At 44.3% G+C, this 17,078-nt stretch overlaps 1 protein-coding gene across 1 annotated transcript in view; it reads left to right on the top strand.

The window, feature by feature from the left end:
• Positions 1 to 17,078, top strand: part of LOC147893134 (glutathione-disulfide reductase) — a 147,235-nt gene that overhangs the window by 108,366 nt on the left and 21,791 nt on the right. Inside the window, exons 11-12 of the mRNA XM_087387095.1 lie at positions 1,262 to 1,369; positions 1,591 to 1,655. Of these exons, the coding sequence (XP_087243221.1) occupies positions 1,262 to 1,369; positions 1,591 to 1,655 (173 nt within the window). The remainder of the gene's footprint in view (positions 1 to 1,261; positions 1,370 to 1,590; positions 1,656 to 17,078) is intronic.

The following is a 17,078-nucleotide window of genomic DNA, read 5'->3' as shown; positions in this document are numbered from 1 at the left end:
TGATATGAATATTGTTTGCACTCTAGAATAACTGTACGTGATTTCAATTGTTATTTTGTAAGGATTACAATGCAAATTTCTACGGAATACAGAGTTTTTACAGTAAAACTCTAGACACTGACATTAGTGGTTTCTGGAAAGCCATATTATCGGAACTTTACACACTGAGTGAATTTTTCTCTGAAAGTACAAGGCCTTTCATTATAAAAGGGTCCTCATCAATGAAATTGGAAAACAATGATACAATGAATGATAATGGAAGTATGGAAAACTTATCTATTTTTCTTGCTCCTATCCTTGTGTATGTCAATTGCTATTCTGTAGAGATGCCCCATTATTTGTCTAATCATAATTGAGTAATGCAGTGATGAGCCTTGTATTTGTCTTGGCATGGTAGTCCAATGTTGGTGGGCTTGTCCTGTCCGCAGTAGTTACAGTCACACAGAGGGGGCTTGTTGGAAATTGGGCATGCTCTCCCATGTGGTGTAACCCATGCCCCACCTGCCTGTAAGAGTCTGCCGCTAATTTTGTGCGATACTTGAAGTTGTAAGGGTCCCATTGACTCATTTTCAGAACATGTCTTCGTGGGCTGCCTGATTTCTAGAAGCTGATACTCTTGGCCTTGGGAGCTAATCAATTAGATCTGCTGCATGCTTTATCATTGCATAAATGACATCTCCAGTGATTACTATATCTGCATATTGTGGGGACGCCTCTTCAGTAGAGAGAGTCTTAAGTTTCCCATCCACCATAAGAACCACAAGCACACATGCTTGTTATGTGTACACACACAATCTTGTCATTTTTGTAAGTTTTTTGGGGAAAACTATCATTTAATGCTGGCAAATTTTCTCACACTCACAGTAGTCTTGCTAGTAGTTTGGAGTTGGAAATGTGGTGGTTTGGAGTTTGGAAATGGAACACTTTATAGTTTACATAGCAAATAATGATCCTTATTGTTTCCCAGCCAAAGACATTTATGCTTCTTTGATTATAGAAATTATCTTCTTGCAGTCGGGTCTTGGGTGTCCATTTCTTTCTAGGTCACTTTGCTTATCAGGAGTTTGATGCAGACGCACATTCCTCTCTCTCCCTCCTGTGCCATGCCGGCGCCTTCATTATCTACATGTCCCCTTCCTTTTTGGCCTCTTCCTTCTTAGCTATGTGTGATTGAAACTCTAATAATTTACATGGTATGTTTGTGTGCTTAATAAATGATTGTTGGGATTCTGAAAACTGATCTGTTTGATTTGTTTGGCAGGTTAACGATTACTCACAAACAAATGTTCCTAGTATTTGGGCCGTTGGTGATGTGACTAATAGGATAAATTTGACTCCTGTTGCATTGATGGAAGGAACATGTTTGGCGGTATGCATTTGCCTTTGGTTCTTATAAGTCACCCTATTGGTCATTATCATATCTGAGCATTTTTTGGCAGTGTTAAATTTTGAAGACATCTTATTTTCGAAGGAGAGCGGTACTTTGTTCTGGCTGTGTGCTTGACACATTTCTCTAAGAATTTGAAGTGGACATGTTAATATAATGCATGGTTCCCTTCAGAAATAACGTAAAGCTTTCTATTGATGCAGAAAACATTGTTTGCTGGACAGAAGGTGAAGCCTGATTATGCTGATGTGCCTTGTGCAGTCTTCAGGTAGCTTGTGCCCATTGCTCACCTTGCCTGTTATGATAGACATTACAAGTGTCTTCTCCCGCCATGCTACAAGGAAGACATTCATATTATTTAGACAACCAAAAAATGTAAAGAGGAATTAAAGTCTATGAATGTGTCTCTATCTTGGTTGCATAACTCCCTATATGTGTGCTAGAAGTTTGAAGTAAGTATACATCATGTTGCATTGATAATTCTAGTATGAGAAAAGCTAGGAAGAGGATAAATATTACAACTCTTTAGCTATGCACTCTTGGTGGAATATAAAGACCCTCTATCTTGGGAGGTCAAATGTTTCCCATGCACAACCTAGGAGCCACCCTAGCTAGTTTTTGTAGTTGTCTTACAGGTTATGTATGAAACCAATCCAAATGGGAGTTCTAGGGCATTCCCTCTTGGATGTGGCATGATTGGGATAAACTAGCCTTCTAGATAACTGAGCTATCGATGATCTTTGAGATTGCTAGAGCTATGTTAAGTTTGTATAGGTTAAAGTTGGGAACTTGTGCCCTTGCTAATATTCTAGACTGAACTGTGTGAAATTCCCTATGATGAAAAGTTGATCCTAATGGTTGAACGATTTTGAATACCATGGCAATTAATGGTGCATCAAAGGTGTCCACACTTTTGAGATGCACTTGAAATGGACCCTGTTGTTTAAATAATTAGATGACCCCTTTTTTTTCTTAGGTCCTTTAGAAAGGACAACAAATTGGAAAGGGGAACAAAAGACAATGCACACATAGCTTTACGAATGAACAAAATTGCACGCTTAGAATCTAAAACCTATACTTTCAATGGAAAGATTGAGCTTGCATTTAAAAAAAAAGTCAAAACATTGTATCATGTAGAACTACACATGAACCTTATGACATTCTTCATTTTTCCTCTGGAGGCTCAAATTGAAACGACATGTCCAATCTTGTGTCATCACATACAAAATGACAAGATCCAAGCATGTCTAATAGAAGATAATTTACTCACCTCAATGACTATGTTGCTAGGCCCATGGTGCTTCCCATGCAGATGCGCCTGGTTAGCAGCTTTATAGTGCAATGTCACGTGCTCTAACTAATTTTGTTTTGTAGTCCTCCATAGATGTATCCACATGCATTAGATTAGGGGCAGAAGTACATGGTTGAATAGCTCTCTCCAATACATGTGGTGGATGAGTGCCTAATTGATGGTGTAGAGTTTGTGTAACCACCCTCAAATAATTAAAACAGCGGTAAGATATCCAATTAAGCAAGTATTTAACACAGGCAGAACAACCACTGCAAAAACTCAAACACAAGTGGAGCTAGAATGCTCCTGCTCAATGCACAGTACACCGATTGGCCCCAAATCTGTTGGCGCCCCTTGCGGTATTTCTTTTATAAATCTGAAAACAGATTACAATACACCATCAGATCCATCACAAGGCATCCTGTGCATAGCATAACCTCTGCTCTCAGCAAACCAAGCCAACCCTGGCTTCAATGCATCCGATTCCATAGTAACATAAATCAACTTGAATAGGAACGCCTTGCTTTGCTGTAGCCTCCAAGAGCAAAAACGAAATTGTTACTGCTGTCCTACAGCCTCAATAAGCAAAAACGAAATTTCTATTGCTCTCCTGCAACCTCCACAAGCAAAAACGAAATTGCTATTGCTGTCCTGCAGCCTCCACAAGCAATTGCGCTCTAAGTTCTGGCAACACTTGGCAAATGCGGTTTTGTCTTGCAGCACTCAGCAGCCCTTAGAACAGCGCACAACGGCTCTGGCAGGTGCAAAACAGCAAGGCGATGTGATAGAACAGTCCTGGGACACCTTCCCAGCCTGCAACCAGCGTCTCCTTGCCTTCCCTCGCTTCTAAAAGATGCCCATATTATCAATGAAATGAGCTCAATATAGTGCCCATATTATCAAACAGCCCTGTCTAGACATGTCATGCAAGGATCCCTGTCACTAATAATAGATGTAGGCATCCCGTGGTACTTAAAGATGTGCTGCATAAAATTTTTTGCCATGTGATCTGCTGTAATTTTCTTCCTCACAGGGATAAAATGAGATTGCTTAGTGAATCTTTCAACAATAGTCCAGATTCCATCATGTCCAATATGTGTATGAGGAAGATCAAAAATAAAATCCATGGCGATACTTTCCCACCGCCTATCAGGGATTGGCAACGGGCTGTAACAAGCTCGGTGCCTTCTGTCGGTCATACTTGACCTTTTGGCATATCAGACAAGTCTTGACATACTCTTCCACATCAATCCACAAGCTAGGCCAATGAAAATAATGCTCCACTGCTCTGACGGTGGCATCAATGCCCCTATGTCTTGCATACGGTGGTGCATGACTCTCTAATATGACTTTGGCTTGAACTGTTGGGTAACACATAAACAGCCATGCATCATCAAGAACCCCTCCTTAAGAGAATGGTGTTCTTGTCTCTGGCCATTTGACAACTGATCAAAAATCTGCAAAAATTCTGCATCCTCAGCATACTGACCCTTCACGGGCTCCAATGCATCATGATAGGCAATAGACACTGCAGATACCTGTAACTTCCGGGACAAAAAATTTGCCCACCTCATATACTTCTCAAAATGTGGATAGCAAGAGATCCACTTCTGGTTATGTGTTCACCTTTGCAAGTGGTGTAGTGTCATGGTGGATGTCTCACACACAAGATTGCGTTGCTTTGTCTATCACAGAGGCCGAGTATGTTGCAACCATAAAGGGTTGCAAGGAGGCTATATGGCTTGATCGGCTAGTGGGAGATTTGGGGATTCATACAGGTGTACTAACATTGCATAGTGATTCCATGAGTGCTATTTAGCTAGCACGGAATCCGATCTTTCATGAAAAGACCAAACACATTGAGGTAAGGTACCATTTTATCTTGGAGGTACTTGAGGACAAGCGCATAGAGCTTGTCAAGGTTCATACAGATGATAACTCTACAGATATGCTGTTGAAGAGTCTACCTAGTCAATGGTTTGAGTATTGTCATGTATTGATGGGAATTGGATAGCATGCTCACTGGTTGTTCTTCCTTAAAGGCACATTGGCCTTTAAGTGGGAGGTTGTGGGGGTTAAATGCTACTATACCTTAACCCCGGTTATGTAGAATACTCAAACACATATATATATGGATGACATAGGAGATTAGGTTGTTCTGCACCCACCAAAACTTGTGTGGCTCTCTCTTATGGCTCTCCCTCTCTATCACCTTCTTTTGTTTTGCCTCCACTGTTGAGATCTCTCAAGGTCTTGTTAACCTAGGAGCTCAGCTTGATCTTTTGTGACCCTTGTGTGGATTGCCATCCTTGAAGCTAGTACTTTGACTGCGTGAGGAAATATCACCGAGATTGATGATCAGTTTGTACTGTAAAATATGCCCCTAACAAGTAATGTTTCCAGGTAGAAAGTGCATGAATTACAACAAGCATTCTAAGGCCATATGGATAATGTATTTGATATATTAATTGATATGGAATAAATGGTGCACTCACACATGTAGGTCCTGATTTTTAATGCTTTTGTGAAGTTTCCCCCAAAAAAGGCGGCGTCAAATTGATGCAAAAATGTTATGGCTTTCAGCCTTGTCCTGAGCACCATTAAAGGTCTCAAATTTAACTGCTGAACCACCTTCCTTGAATTCTTTTGCCTTCCCCTTAGGCGAAAACCAGCCATCAATCCATGTTTGCCCATCTGCATACTAGGCTGCATCCCAATATTTCCATACATCCTGTTTGTCATGCCCGGCACTGTGGTCTGATGAACCATAGGCTGAAACACAGAGCCTCCCCCAAAATATCGAGGAGTCGGAAGGGCTGGCTTCCCCTTATACATTTGCTGAAAATTATTGCCTTGTCAAGGCATCTCTTGCTCATCAGGCTGTTGTGTTTCCTTCCCTTTCTTGGGCATAGGCTGTCCCTTCTTATTTGTCTCCTGTAGAGCTCTCTTATTCTTTTCAGTCAGTTTTTGATTCGTGGGCTGCATGGGCCCATTCATAAATTCAGCAAAGCGAGGATTTTGAGTGAGCTTAGCAACCACATCAACAACACTAGCCATCTGGGCCCAAAACGTAGCATCCTCATCCTGTGCATCAAGGACATGCGCATGGCTCCATCAAACAATCAATTGACAATACCATCGCATTGTAAGTTTGTATTTTGTGTAAGTTCTCTAATCGTAATGAGTTAGTTTAAATTGTATTTTGATTTTGAAACACATGTATTTCCTTCAGACTTTGAGGAGTGGGAGCCAATCGAGTGCTTATTAGGTAAGTTTATTGCCATTTAAGTGGATTTAGGCAGGCAAATGCATGTTGGGAAGGAAGTCCTGTGCTTTGAGACAGAGAAATATCTATTGGTATAATGCCAAGTACATTACTCTAAGGACGGCATCATGCTATGACCATCTTCAAGGTAATGCACCACCACAACTTGAAAGCTCTGATTATGGATATTATAACTCTGTAGATTATACAAGCTCTCATTATATACGTCTCATAAGTAAATAGGAATCAGGATTCAACAACAACGTGGTTTGGATGAAGCGATTCGGATCTCGTCCTAATAAGTTAATTTTCGGACTCCGAAGCACGAACTATTTCTTAATCGTAACTTCGTAAGCTCTGAGCCTCTTACGTACATCTCAATGATGATGATCTCATAAGCAAATTGCTCAATCTGTTATGTAATCATATTACCTGTCATCTCATAAACAAACTGCTGGAGAAATTTGGCGTTCATTTCGTATGGCTAATGGTTCAGCCATTGCTTCTTGAAGATGGTACGCTTGTTGAATCCATGACTCCAGCCTCCTGGGCCGTCCTGCCGTGAGATTAGCGAAGCTCATTGGGTTGCAATTATCAATATTGCTAGCAATCAAGGAGCACGTCGGATCAACTAATCGGCTCTGCACTTCCTGGTCTTGCCCATCCGGCTGCTCCTCTTCATCTTGTTGTTCTTGTTCATCATGAGGCTCTTCTTCTTCTTCATCATCAGCCTGCTACTCTTACGATTCTTCCTCTTCTATAGCATTCTCTTGCGGATCTGTTTCTTCCTCTTCTACTTCAGAGGCATGCTGGTCTTCAGGGTCATCACCCCATCTGTCATCCTCATTTGCCATGCTTTCTGAGTTTTTAATGTAAATTTCAGTTCAGCCAACAATACTTGCTTTGCCCAAATGCCTCAGGCTCACCTCTTAGGAAAGTCGGTGATGTCTCGGTAACGGAACCATGTAACTGGCCTCAAAAAATAAAAGGGTGGTAAAATATCCAATTAAGTAAGCATTTAACACAGACAGAACAACCATAGCAAAAAATCAAACACAAGTGGAGCTAGAATGCCCCCGCTCAATGCAAAGTACACCGATTGGGCGCAAATCTATTGGCGCCCCTTGCGGTATTTCTTTATTTCTTTTATAAATTTGAAAACGGATTACAATACACCCTCAAATCCGTCACAAGGCATTCCGCGCATAGAATAGCCTTTGCTATTAGCAAACTAAGCCAACCTTGGCTTCAAGGCATCCAATTGCGTAGTATCACTAGCTGACAGATTAACCCAGCTCAACCAATCCCAATTCCTTTAGAGTCTCAGCCAACTCAGCCTGCATCCACCTCAATGCTATAGCAAGTAAGGCCAGCACAAAAGCTCTTGGCTGTTACCAGTGCCCCTCGACTGACAGCCTATAGAAAAGAGCATCATATAGCTGAACACCTACGCTGACCAATTGCAAAGAACCACAAGATATCCACCTAGCCATTAATCTCAGCCCGGAATACCCCAAAACAAGTCAAACCACCAATAAATTGCTGAGAATCAGCCTCAAAACAAATCACCCAGCCTTCTGCTACTTAGCCACAGACTATCAACAGCTTTCACAGCTTGGACTCTGCCCAGAATCAGCAAAAGGCAGAAAAAACAGCTAGTACAGTGCCTGGAGCACCTCAGAAACAGGTCGACCAGCCTGTAGAGGCTCAAAAACAACAGAAATCAACTAGAATAGGAATGCCTTGCTTTCCTGCAGTCTCCAAGAGCAAAAACGAAATTGTTACTGCTGTCCTACAGCGCCCGTAAGCAAAAACGAAATTGCTATTACTGTCTTGCAGCCTCCACAAGCAAAAAACGAAATTGCTATTGCTGTCCTGCAGCCTCCACAAGCAAAAGCGAAATTGCTATTGTTATCCTGCAGCCTCCACAAGCAATTGTGCTCTGAGTTCTGGTAGCTATGGCAGCACTTGGCAAATGCGATTTCTTCTTGCAGCACCTGGCAGCCCCTAGAATAGCGAATAACAGCTCTGGTAGGTGCAAAACAGCAAGGCGATGTGATAGAACAGTCCTGGGACACCTTCCCAGCCTGCAACCAGCTTCTCCTTGCCTTCCCTCGCTTCTTTTTTTTTCCAAGAAAGAGACTTCTATTAAGTAAGAGAAAAAACCCGCGAGAGCAAGCTCAAAGCGGAATACATCATGAAATCATGAGGATAAATAAAAAACCGCTTAGAGTGAGGTGGAAAACAACCAAGGCTGAGGCTGAAAGTGCCACCTCAACCCTGTAGTAGTCTCAGAGAAGAAAGAAGAATCCTTCCATTCCCTGAAGAAAGAAGCCCTCCTAGCTGAGGCTGCACGGGAGTCTCCCTGCATACCCGTCCATACGGCCATCAAAGTATGTACGGTGTCTGTTCAGATACTAGCCAATGTGTGCGAGGGATGAACCTGAGTACCCTCCAAAGCCTCTGTGCATCTGGCTCTCCAGATATGCCAGGATGCTATGCTCGCTAAAATCTCCCAAGAAGTATCCACAGAGGCATGTACAGCTGTAAAAGGAAGGTGTGGTACCACACCCAACGAACAGGACTCAGTCCGATGACGTCGAACCGAAATGGTGAAGGGGAGTGAAGGGGGAAGAAGAGCAAGAGTGAGAGAGTGAGAGAGAGAGAACTCCAAGATGTGTGGGTGTGAAGTGATGAGCCATACCACAAACTCAGTTGTGTTTTATTAAGACAGTCATAGGTGTCCTATCTTTAATAAGGGTTGGCAATGTGCCTTTACCCCAACAACCTCCCACCTAAAGGCCAATGTGCCTAAAGGGGAGAAAAGAATAAAAAATTACAGCAATATACAGTTACTGTATACAAGACCATAAAATAAGAATGGTCTCATCCTAATCCCATGATGTGGCGGCAATGTGCAAACCGCTCTGTAGGCAAGCTTTTAGTGAGCAAATCTGCAGGATTATCATCAGTATGCACCTTCACAAGCTCAAGTCGCTTGTCTTCCAGTACCTCTCTGATGAAATGATATTTCACTTCTATGTGCTTGGTCTTCTGATGAAAGACCGGATTCTTTGCCAACATGATAGCACTCTGACTATCACAATGCAAAACTGGCATATCTCCTGTAATGCCCAAATCTCCCACCAGCCGAGTAAGCCATATTGCTTCCTTGCAGGCCTCAGTGGCTGCAACATATTCAGCTTCTGTGGTTGACAGTGCAACGCATTTCTGCAACCGAGACACCCATGATATAGCACCTTCTGCAAAAGTGAAAATATAACCGGTAGTAGACTTCCGGTTATCTGCATTGCCTGCATAGTCTGAATCTGTAAAACCATGCACCAATGCATCTTTCCTACCATAGCATATGCACAAGTCTTTGGTACCCTTGAGATACCTCAAGACACCTTTCACTGCTTCCCAGTGCCGCTTGCCTGGATTTGCCATATACCTGCTGATGACTCCCACCGCAAAAGCAATATCCGGACGAGTGGCAACCATGGCATACATCAAAGAACCAACTGCAGATGCATACGGAACCTTGGCCATTTCAGCCTTATCATCATCTGATCTGGGGCTGTCCTTACTGCTGAGTTTTAAATGTGGAGGCAACGGGGTACTAATAGACTTCCCCCCCTCCATTTTAAAGCGCTGCAGTACTTTGTCAATGTACTCTTTCTGTGACAGAAACAAAAGTCCCTTGGACCTGTCACGAGTAATCCGCATGCCAAGAATATGATTTGCATCACCCAAGTCTTTCATGTCAAAAGACTTATGCAATTGTTTCTTCAAAGCACTAATCTCATGCTGAGATTTACTGGCAATAAGCATGTCATCCACATATAAAATGAGTAGCATCAAAGTGCCATCTTTTGCCCGTTTGGTGTACAAGCAATGATCGGTCTCACACCTATGATACCCTTGGGATTGCATGAAGGCATCAAACTTCTTGTACCATTCCCTTGGCGCCTGCTTGAGTCCATACAAGCTCCTTTTGAGCTTACACACAAGCTGCTCTTTCCCTTTAATAGCATATCCCTCTGGTTGACTCATATAGATCTCATCATGGAGATCTCCGTGAAGAAAAGCTGTCTTCACATCCATCTGACATAAATCCATGTCGCCATGAGCAACAAGAGCTAACACTGCTCTCAAAGTAGTCATCTTGACTACAGGGGAAAAGATCTCATCAAAGTCAATGCCCTTCTCCTGCTTAAATCCCTTGGCAACCAATCTGGCCTTATACCTTGGTAAAGCATTTGAATCCACTTTGACTTTGTAAACCCACTTGCATGGCAAAACTTTTCTGCCTGCAGGTAACTGCACCAAGTCCCATGTATCATTCTGAAGTAGGGAGTCCATTTCTGACTGCATGGCTTTCTCCCACTTCTTTTTCTCCGTTCTTCCCATAGCTTCCTTGAAGCTGAAAGGCTCACCACAATCTGTCAGCATGATAAAATCAGCCACATTATTGGCTCCTGGAACAAATCTGGCAGGAGGCCGTTGTACACGGGAGCTCCTCCTAACAAAATGTTCCGGATTAGGCTGCTGTCCAGCCTGTTCTTCATGCATGACAGGTGGCTGTACCACCATATCTGGCTGTTCTACAGCCCCATCTGCTGGCATATCCAGTGGTGCATCATTGGCAAAATTATCTGGCTGATTTTCAGCCTATATACCCTCTTGAACAGGGTGATCTGCATCAGCCTGCTGCTGCATATAAATGGGCATTCTTTGCTGTCCAACATCATCATAAATAACCCTCCTGTATTCCACAGGTTGCACGGGTTCCTTGTGTACACTATCCTCCTTAAAGATGACATCATTGCTGCGTATAATCTTCCGTTTAACGGGATCCCATAACCTGTACCCCATTTCACCTTCGTCACCATAACCCATAAAGATGCATCTGATAGACTTTGGATCCAGTTTGGTGCGCAGTTCTTTGCGTACATGAGCAAAGCACTCGCAGCCAAATACACGTAAGTGCTTATATGAAGGTGGCTTGCCAGACCACACCTCCTCTGGCACTTTCAACTCGAAAGCCTTGTTTGGCGACCTGTTAATAATGTGAACTGCTGTTTGCACGGCTTCTGCCCAAAAGCCATGGGGTATTGCAGCATAAGACAACATACATCGAACCTTCTCCTGCATAGTTCGATTCATACGCTCACTTGCACCATTTTGAGCTGCATTATGAGGGGCTGTGAGTTCCTGTTTGATGCCCTTAGCTTGGCAAAACTGCACAAAAGCATGTGACACATACTCACCCCCATTATCGGATCTAAGGCATTTCAGCCTACGACCTGTCCGATTCTCAACTTGAGCGACAAACTTCTTGAAAGCATCTAAGGCATCTCCCTTATGCTTCAAGAAATAGACCCACACCTTACGTGTGGCATCATCAATGAAAGTAATAAAATATTTTGCACCCCCTAGTGATAACTGTGGCATCTCACACAAATCAGTGTGCACTAGATCAAGTGGTGCTCTATTCTGGGGAGTTCTCCTCTTATGAGGAGTCACAGAATGCTTGCCAAATATACAATGATCACAAGTAGGCAAATCTGAAAAAGAAAGAGGCGGCAGATAACCCAAACGTGACAGTTCTTGCATTCCTTTAACAGACATGTGTCCCAACCGGCTATGCCACAATGAAACCTTTGGCAGCTCGGTTATGGCAACAACATGATTACCCACACTGGAAACATAAAGAGGGTACAAGGTATCACTCTTAAAACCCTCAGCCACTACAGTCTGGCCATCAGTAATCACCCATTTGGAATCCCCAAATGTGGTGTGGTAACCACTGTCATCCAATAAGCCAGTGCTAATCAGATTTTTCTTGATTTGCGGCACATGGCGGACACCATCAAGCATAAATATGCGTCCATCAGGAAATACTATCTGTATACTGCCAATCCCTGCAATCTGACATGCATAGTTGTTTCCAAGATGAACAACTCCATGAGTACCTGTGTAGGAAGTAAACCACTCCCTATGAGGAGTAACATGAAAAGAGGCACCTGAATCCAAGAGCCAGGTGTTCATGTCATGGCCATCAATAACCAAAGCATGTGCTATTACAGCAGAAGAGCATAAAACATCATGTATGTCACTGTCACTATCCTCTGCTGCAACATTCACTGCATCCAAGTCATCTGCCTTGGCCTTGCATTTGCCTTTGCTTGCATTTCCTGCATCCTTTGATTCAGCCTTCTTGGCTTTTTGATCCCGTATGAACTTGAAGCACTTAGACTTCACATGTCCCTTCTTGCCACAATAAAAGCATTCAATGTCCTTTTTGCCACGGGACTGACTGCGGGATTTGGACTTACTAGCAGATCTCCCCTTCTGCTGAGTCCTGCCTCTATCCTGTACCTGCAAAGCATTTGAAGACTTGCTGCCCGCATTATTCTTCCTGCTCATCTCCTCCATAAGGAGAGAGCTCTCTACATCAGCATATATAAGAGTGACATTTGAATTAGACAGGGTGGTCTTGAAAGTGTCCCAACTCTCAGGGAGAGTACAGAACAGGAAAGTAGCCTTAAACTCCTCATCAAGATTCAACTCCTGTGCAATCAGCTGTGTAAAGATGGCATTGAACTCACTCAAGTGTGAGGTCATAGCTGTACCTTCCTTCATGCGAAGATCAACCAGCTTCTTCAGCCACCAATAAACCTTACTGGCTGAGCTCTTTTGGGCATACAATTCTTCTAGTCTTTGCCATAGATCATAAGAGGTCTTTTCAGCCTGAACATTGAACACAAGAGTGTCTGAAATAGTGAGCATGATAGCTGCCCTCGCAGACAAATCAAGCTCTTCCCAGTCATCAGCTGCCATGTCAGATGGCTTGACACCCTTCACCCTTATGGGCTTAGCAATATTCTTTAACAGAAGTACATTTAAGCACTGTTCTGCCCATAATGCATAGTTGTGTGCTCCTTCCAGTTTCTTTATGTTCAGAATCGAAGAATCACTTCCCCCTGATGCCATATCAGATAAGGAAAGTACCTGACTCCCTGGAAGTAAAAAAAACTGAATAAAAATTCTGATTCCTCAGAAAAAACCTGCTCTATTCAAGAGCCAGAAGCACTCTCAATGGTGCTGTTTGTACTGTCAGGAAAATCTGCAGCAAAACAGTAAATGACCCTGCAAATACTGTACCTTCTGACACACTGTACTGTGCTCAAAGAGGCATAAAAACAGTAATTTCAGACTGCTGCAGCTGCTCAACAAGTGCTTAACAGTGCATAATCATCTGACAAACCACAAACACTGCTGTAAACACTGCTGTACTGACTGTACTGATCACTTCTCCCACCTCAGATGAGGTATTGCACTGAGTTAAATTGCATAAACCACTTGGCAAACACCCAAAAAAAAAAATGACACTTCAGCCTGTCACAAAACCTGCAACAGAAAATGGGATAAATCCCAAGCAATCACCCTTATACCAAGGGGAGAAAATGCATCTGAAGATCTCTGTCGGTAACCCAAGTGCTATCAAACAAAGTCTGGGCAAAAGCCCCTTGATCTGACACCTGAATCAAGTGGAGCACCTCAACACTGAGGTAGCATGCAATATGAAAATCTCTCTGACAAAATCATCCACCAGTGTAATGCATATACTGCCCTGTGTAGAAATGACATACACAGATCCCAACGTACAAACACTCAATGAGGAACCTTTTGAGCACTGTCAACGAAGGACAGTTAGGGACCGAGTAAACTCGATGCGCCCTGGCCAAGCGTGGATCAACTGAAGTTCTCTGAGTGTTGCACAAGGAATGTGACCTGCAAGAAAATGTCACCTCGACACTGCGGAAATCAAGACAAAAGTGTGCTCTCTGGCACCACACTGCCTCAAGGCATACAATGCATCACGTTCCGGGCAAAAGCCCTATGATCTGCTCACCTGTGAACTGAGATTCAAACCCAGTAAAAGCATATGTCCTCTTGCAAAATCAAGGCATTACCTTCCCATAACAAAATAACTGTGCAATCAACCACACTGTGGTTCTCTTCACCTCAAGCACAAGATGAATGAAAGTACTTGCTGTACTTTTCAAGATAACACAGTTATGTGAACTGAAAAATGATCCTTAAGCAAGAGGAATGAAGAGCAGAATGCTGTTTCACCTCTCTTTCTTCCCCAAATAACAAAAAAAAATGCCTTTTGTACTTTCGTACTTGCTGTACTTGTACAACAGCCAGATCCAAGGATAGAAAAAAAATTTTTTCTTCCGACACAGATCCCGAAAAACCGAAAAATGTACCTCCCTGTTGCACAAAAATCGAAAACAGCTTCCTGTACCTGCGCTGTGGAGATCCGTACGGCTGTACGACCCCTGTACGGAATCCGTACAACACGTACGGATAACTGTACCTGAGCGCGCGCTGCGCGCTCTGGTTTCGCGCAGCCTGGTGCTGAGCACAGGCTGCCCTTGCACAGACTAGCAGCTAGCAGCTGCTGCTCAGCTCGAAGCTCGTGCCCTAGCTGCGAAATGCGCCGCCGCCCTGCAGCCCAGATCTGCTGCGCTGCCCTGTACTTGCGCAATGCCTGCACAATGCGTTGCCGCCCTGCAGCCCGCCTTCGCCAATGCGCCGCCGCCCTGCGATGTCGGCGCTGCTTGAAGTCGAGCCCGTCCGTACGACTGTACGGATGACGTACGGTCGTACGGTGCTGTCCGTACGGCGCTCGACGTACGTCCGTACGGAAAGGGAGGTGGGCTAGGGAGTGGAAGAGAATGGGTAGGCTGTGATACCAGTTGAAGGGGAGTGAAGGGGGAAGAAGAGCAAGAGTGAGAGAGTGAGAGAGAGAGAACTCCAAGATGTGTGGGTGTGAAGTGATGAGCCACACCACAAACTCAGTTGTGTTTTATTAGGATTAGGTTTACCCTATGACTGTCTTAAGACAGTCATAGGTGTCCTATCTTTAATAAGGGTTGGCAATGTGCCTTTACCCCAACAAATGGCCCGAGAGGAGTCAAAACTTTCATAGAAAACCTGAGGTCCTGTAAGAGGAAGCCAAGCCACTGAGTCCCATGTCATAAAAAATGGGGAGTGGGCAAAGTGACTGAAAATCTTAGCTACCCCCATCCAAATCATCCTCGCCTGTTTGCAATCCCATAAGCAATGCTGAATAGTCTCCGAAGTAGAGAGGCATCGAGGGCAAGTAGGGTCGGCTTCGAATCTGGACCTCCAAAGGTTCACTGCAATCCCACCATGGATGGAAAGCCAAAAGAAGATAGTGATCTTTCTATTCTTGTGGGATTTCCAGAGTCTCCTCCAGAAGCACCTCTGCAGATCCACAGTGATATCAAATGTCTCCCAATGAGGAACTCTGGAAGGTCTCCAACCTCTACTACTGAGCTGATATCTCCTGGCATTACTGACCGTGTAACGAAAGAAGGGGATGCTCTTCTCTCGATGCTCTGCGTCAATCCATTCCCACTCTCCGGGGTCCCACTGCAAATACTTGATGGGAACTCCCCCATAGAGCGAGAGCCTCCAAGACCCGGTGGAGAGTAGCCGGGGGTCTGGGTCTAGGAACCACTCTGAATCTGATCCCTGCACCAAAAGACCTACAACCCTGATAGGCTGAAAAGCAGACTCAAGCAAGATGTCCTCTGTGGACCTGAGCAATCTGCCACCATCCTGGACACTAAAAACCAAAGCATCCTCCTGTGCATCTCGAAAAGTCAAAACCTGAAGCGGAACACCGCCTCTCGAAAAAGTACTTGCCCAAGTGGAGGAAGTGAGTGGCATATCATCTGTGTCTACCCAAACCTCTGGAAGTGCTGCCTCAATTTGCAAGATCCTCCTTGCACTCCCTCTGAGATGTCCTGTCAACCTTGATTTGGTCTCCTCTGGAAGCCTGCGGAAAGCTTTCGAAGATCCCATAGATGATGCAGGTCCCCTCTCCCACCTGGACCACTGCATGTAGAGTGAGGCACCCAGTGGTCTGCCATGATCATCTAAAATACTGTCATTCCACATGATGGGTTGCCTATCAATCTCTTCCCGAGAGGAACGAGGAATCCTCCGAAGAGTGCTTCTGAAACTGGCCCAAGCTTTCAGAATGGCAACCATGAGAGGGGACGAAGGTGATCTGAGGCGTGCTGTGGTGAAGATCCACCTAACACTGCTCATCCAGTCTCCTCCTGAAGAAGGTGTGCACCTCTGTATGCTGCTGATAAGAAAGTCCTTCCACGGTTCCTGCCCTGGCATAAGTCCCCGCACCACCATCTTGCAAAGTAAAGCTCTACACTGTAAATCTGGATCAATAATATTGAGACCCCCTTCCTGTATAGGGAGGATGAGGGTCTCCCAAGCCACCCTGGCTAAGGCATCTGCTGTGCCATCAAGCCCACTTCAGAGAAAGTTTCTGATTGGTCTTCTGAGCTGAATGATGCAATCCCTAGAATGGCACCAGCATGAACAAACAAACCAGGCCGTGGCCAAGAGGACCTGGTTGATCACCACAACTCTCGAGGCAAGATCCAGCTTGGCTGAGCTCCAAAAAAGAAGCTTCCTTCTGATGCTCTCCAAAACGGGAGCAAACTGCTGTGTGTGGTAGAAATATCCAAGCCGACCTGGGAGCCCAAATACCTGATAGGCTCACCCCTCTGAACCCAAGTGAATCCTATGTCAAGCCCCCAAACTGGAGTGTCCTCATCACTGATCCAAAAGCCATTGGATTTATGCCAATTTATCTGCGCCCCTGCCGCCAAGCAAAATAAATCCAATGCTGTCTTGAAAGAAGTGAGCGTTTGTGGAGTGGCATCCAAGTAAACTGCTGTGTCATCTGCCAACTCACTGTCAAGAAGCTCCTCTTCCCTTCTGATGGGAAGTCTCAGCCCAAAGATGTCAGCTTGAGATCTAACATAGATACTCATAGCTTTGGCCACGAACAAAAAAAGGAAAGGAGCAAGGGGGCATCCTTGACGGACTGATCTCGAAATCTGAAATCTCTCACCCCTTAACCCACCAATAAGTACCTGGCTGTGGGCTGACCTGTACAAAGAGGAAACACCTCGGATCCAAGCATCAGTAAAGCAAAAGCGTAGAAGGGTGCCCTCCAAAAAACCCCAATCTACTCTGTCATAAGCTTTCTCAAAATCCAAAAG

The sequence above is a fragment of the Dipteris shenzhenensis genome, chromosome 16 (assembly GCF_047967505.1).
Source record: "Dipteris shenzhenensis isolate YYH24624 ecotype China chromosome 16, Dip_SZ_1.0, whole genome shotgun sequence".
Taxonomy (NCBI): Eukaryota; Viridiplantae; Streptophyta; class Polypodiopsida; order Gleicheniales; family Dipteridaceae; genus Dipteris; species Dipteris shenzhenensis.
This window is presented reverse-complemented; position numbering and strand designations above follow the sequence as displayed.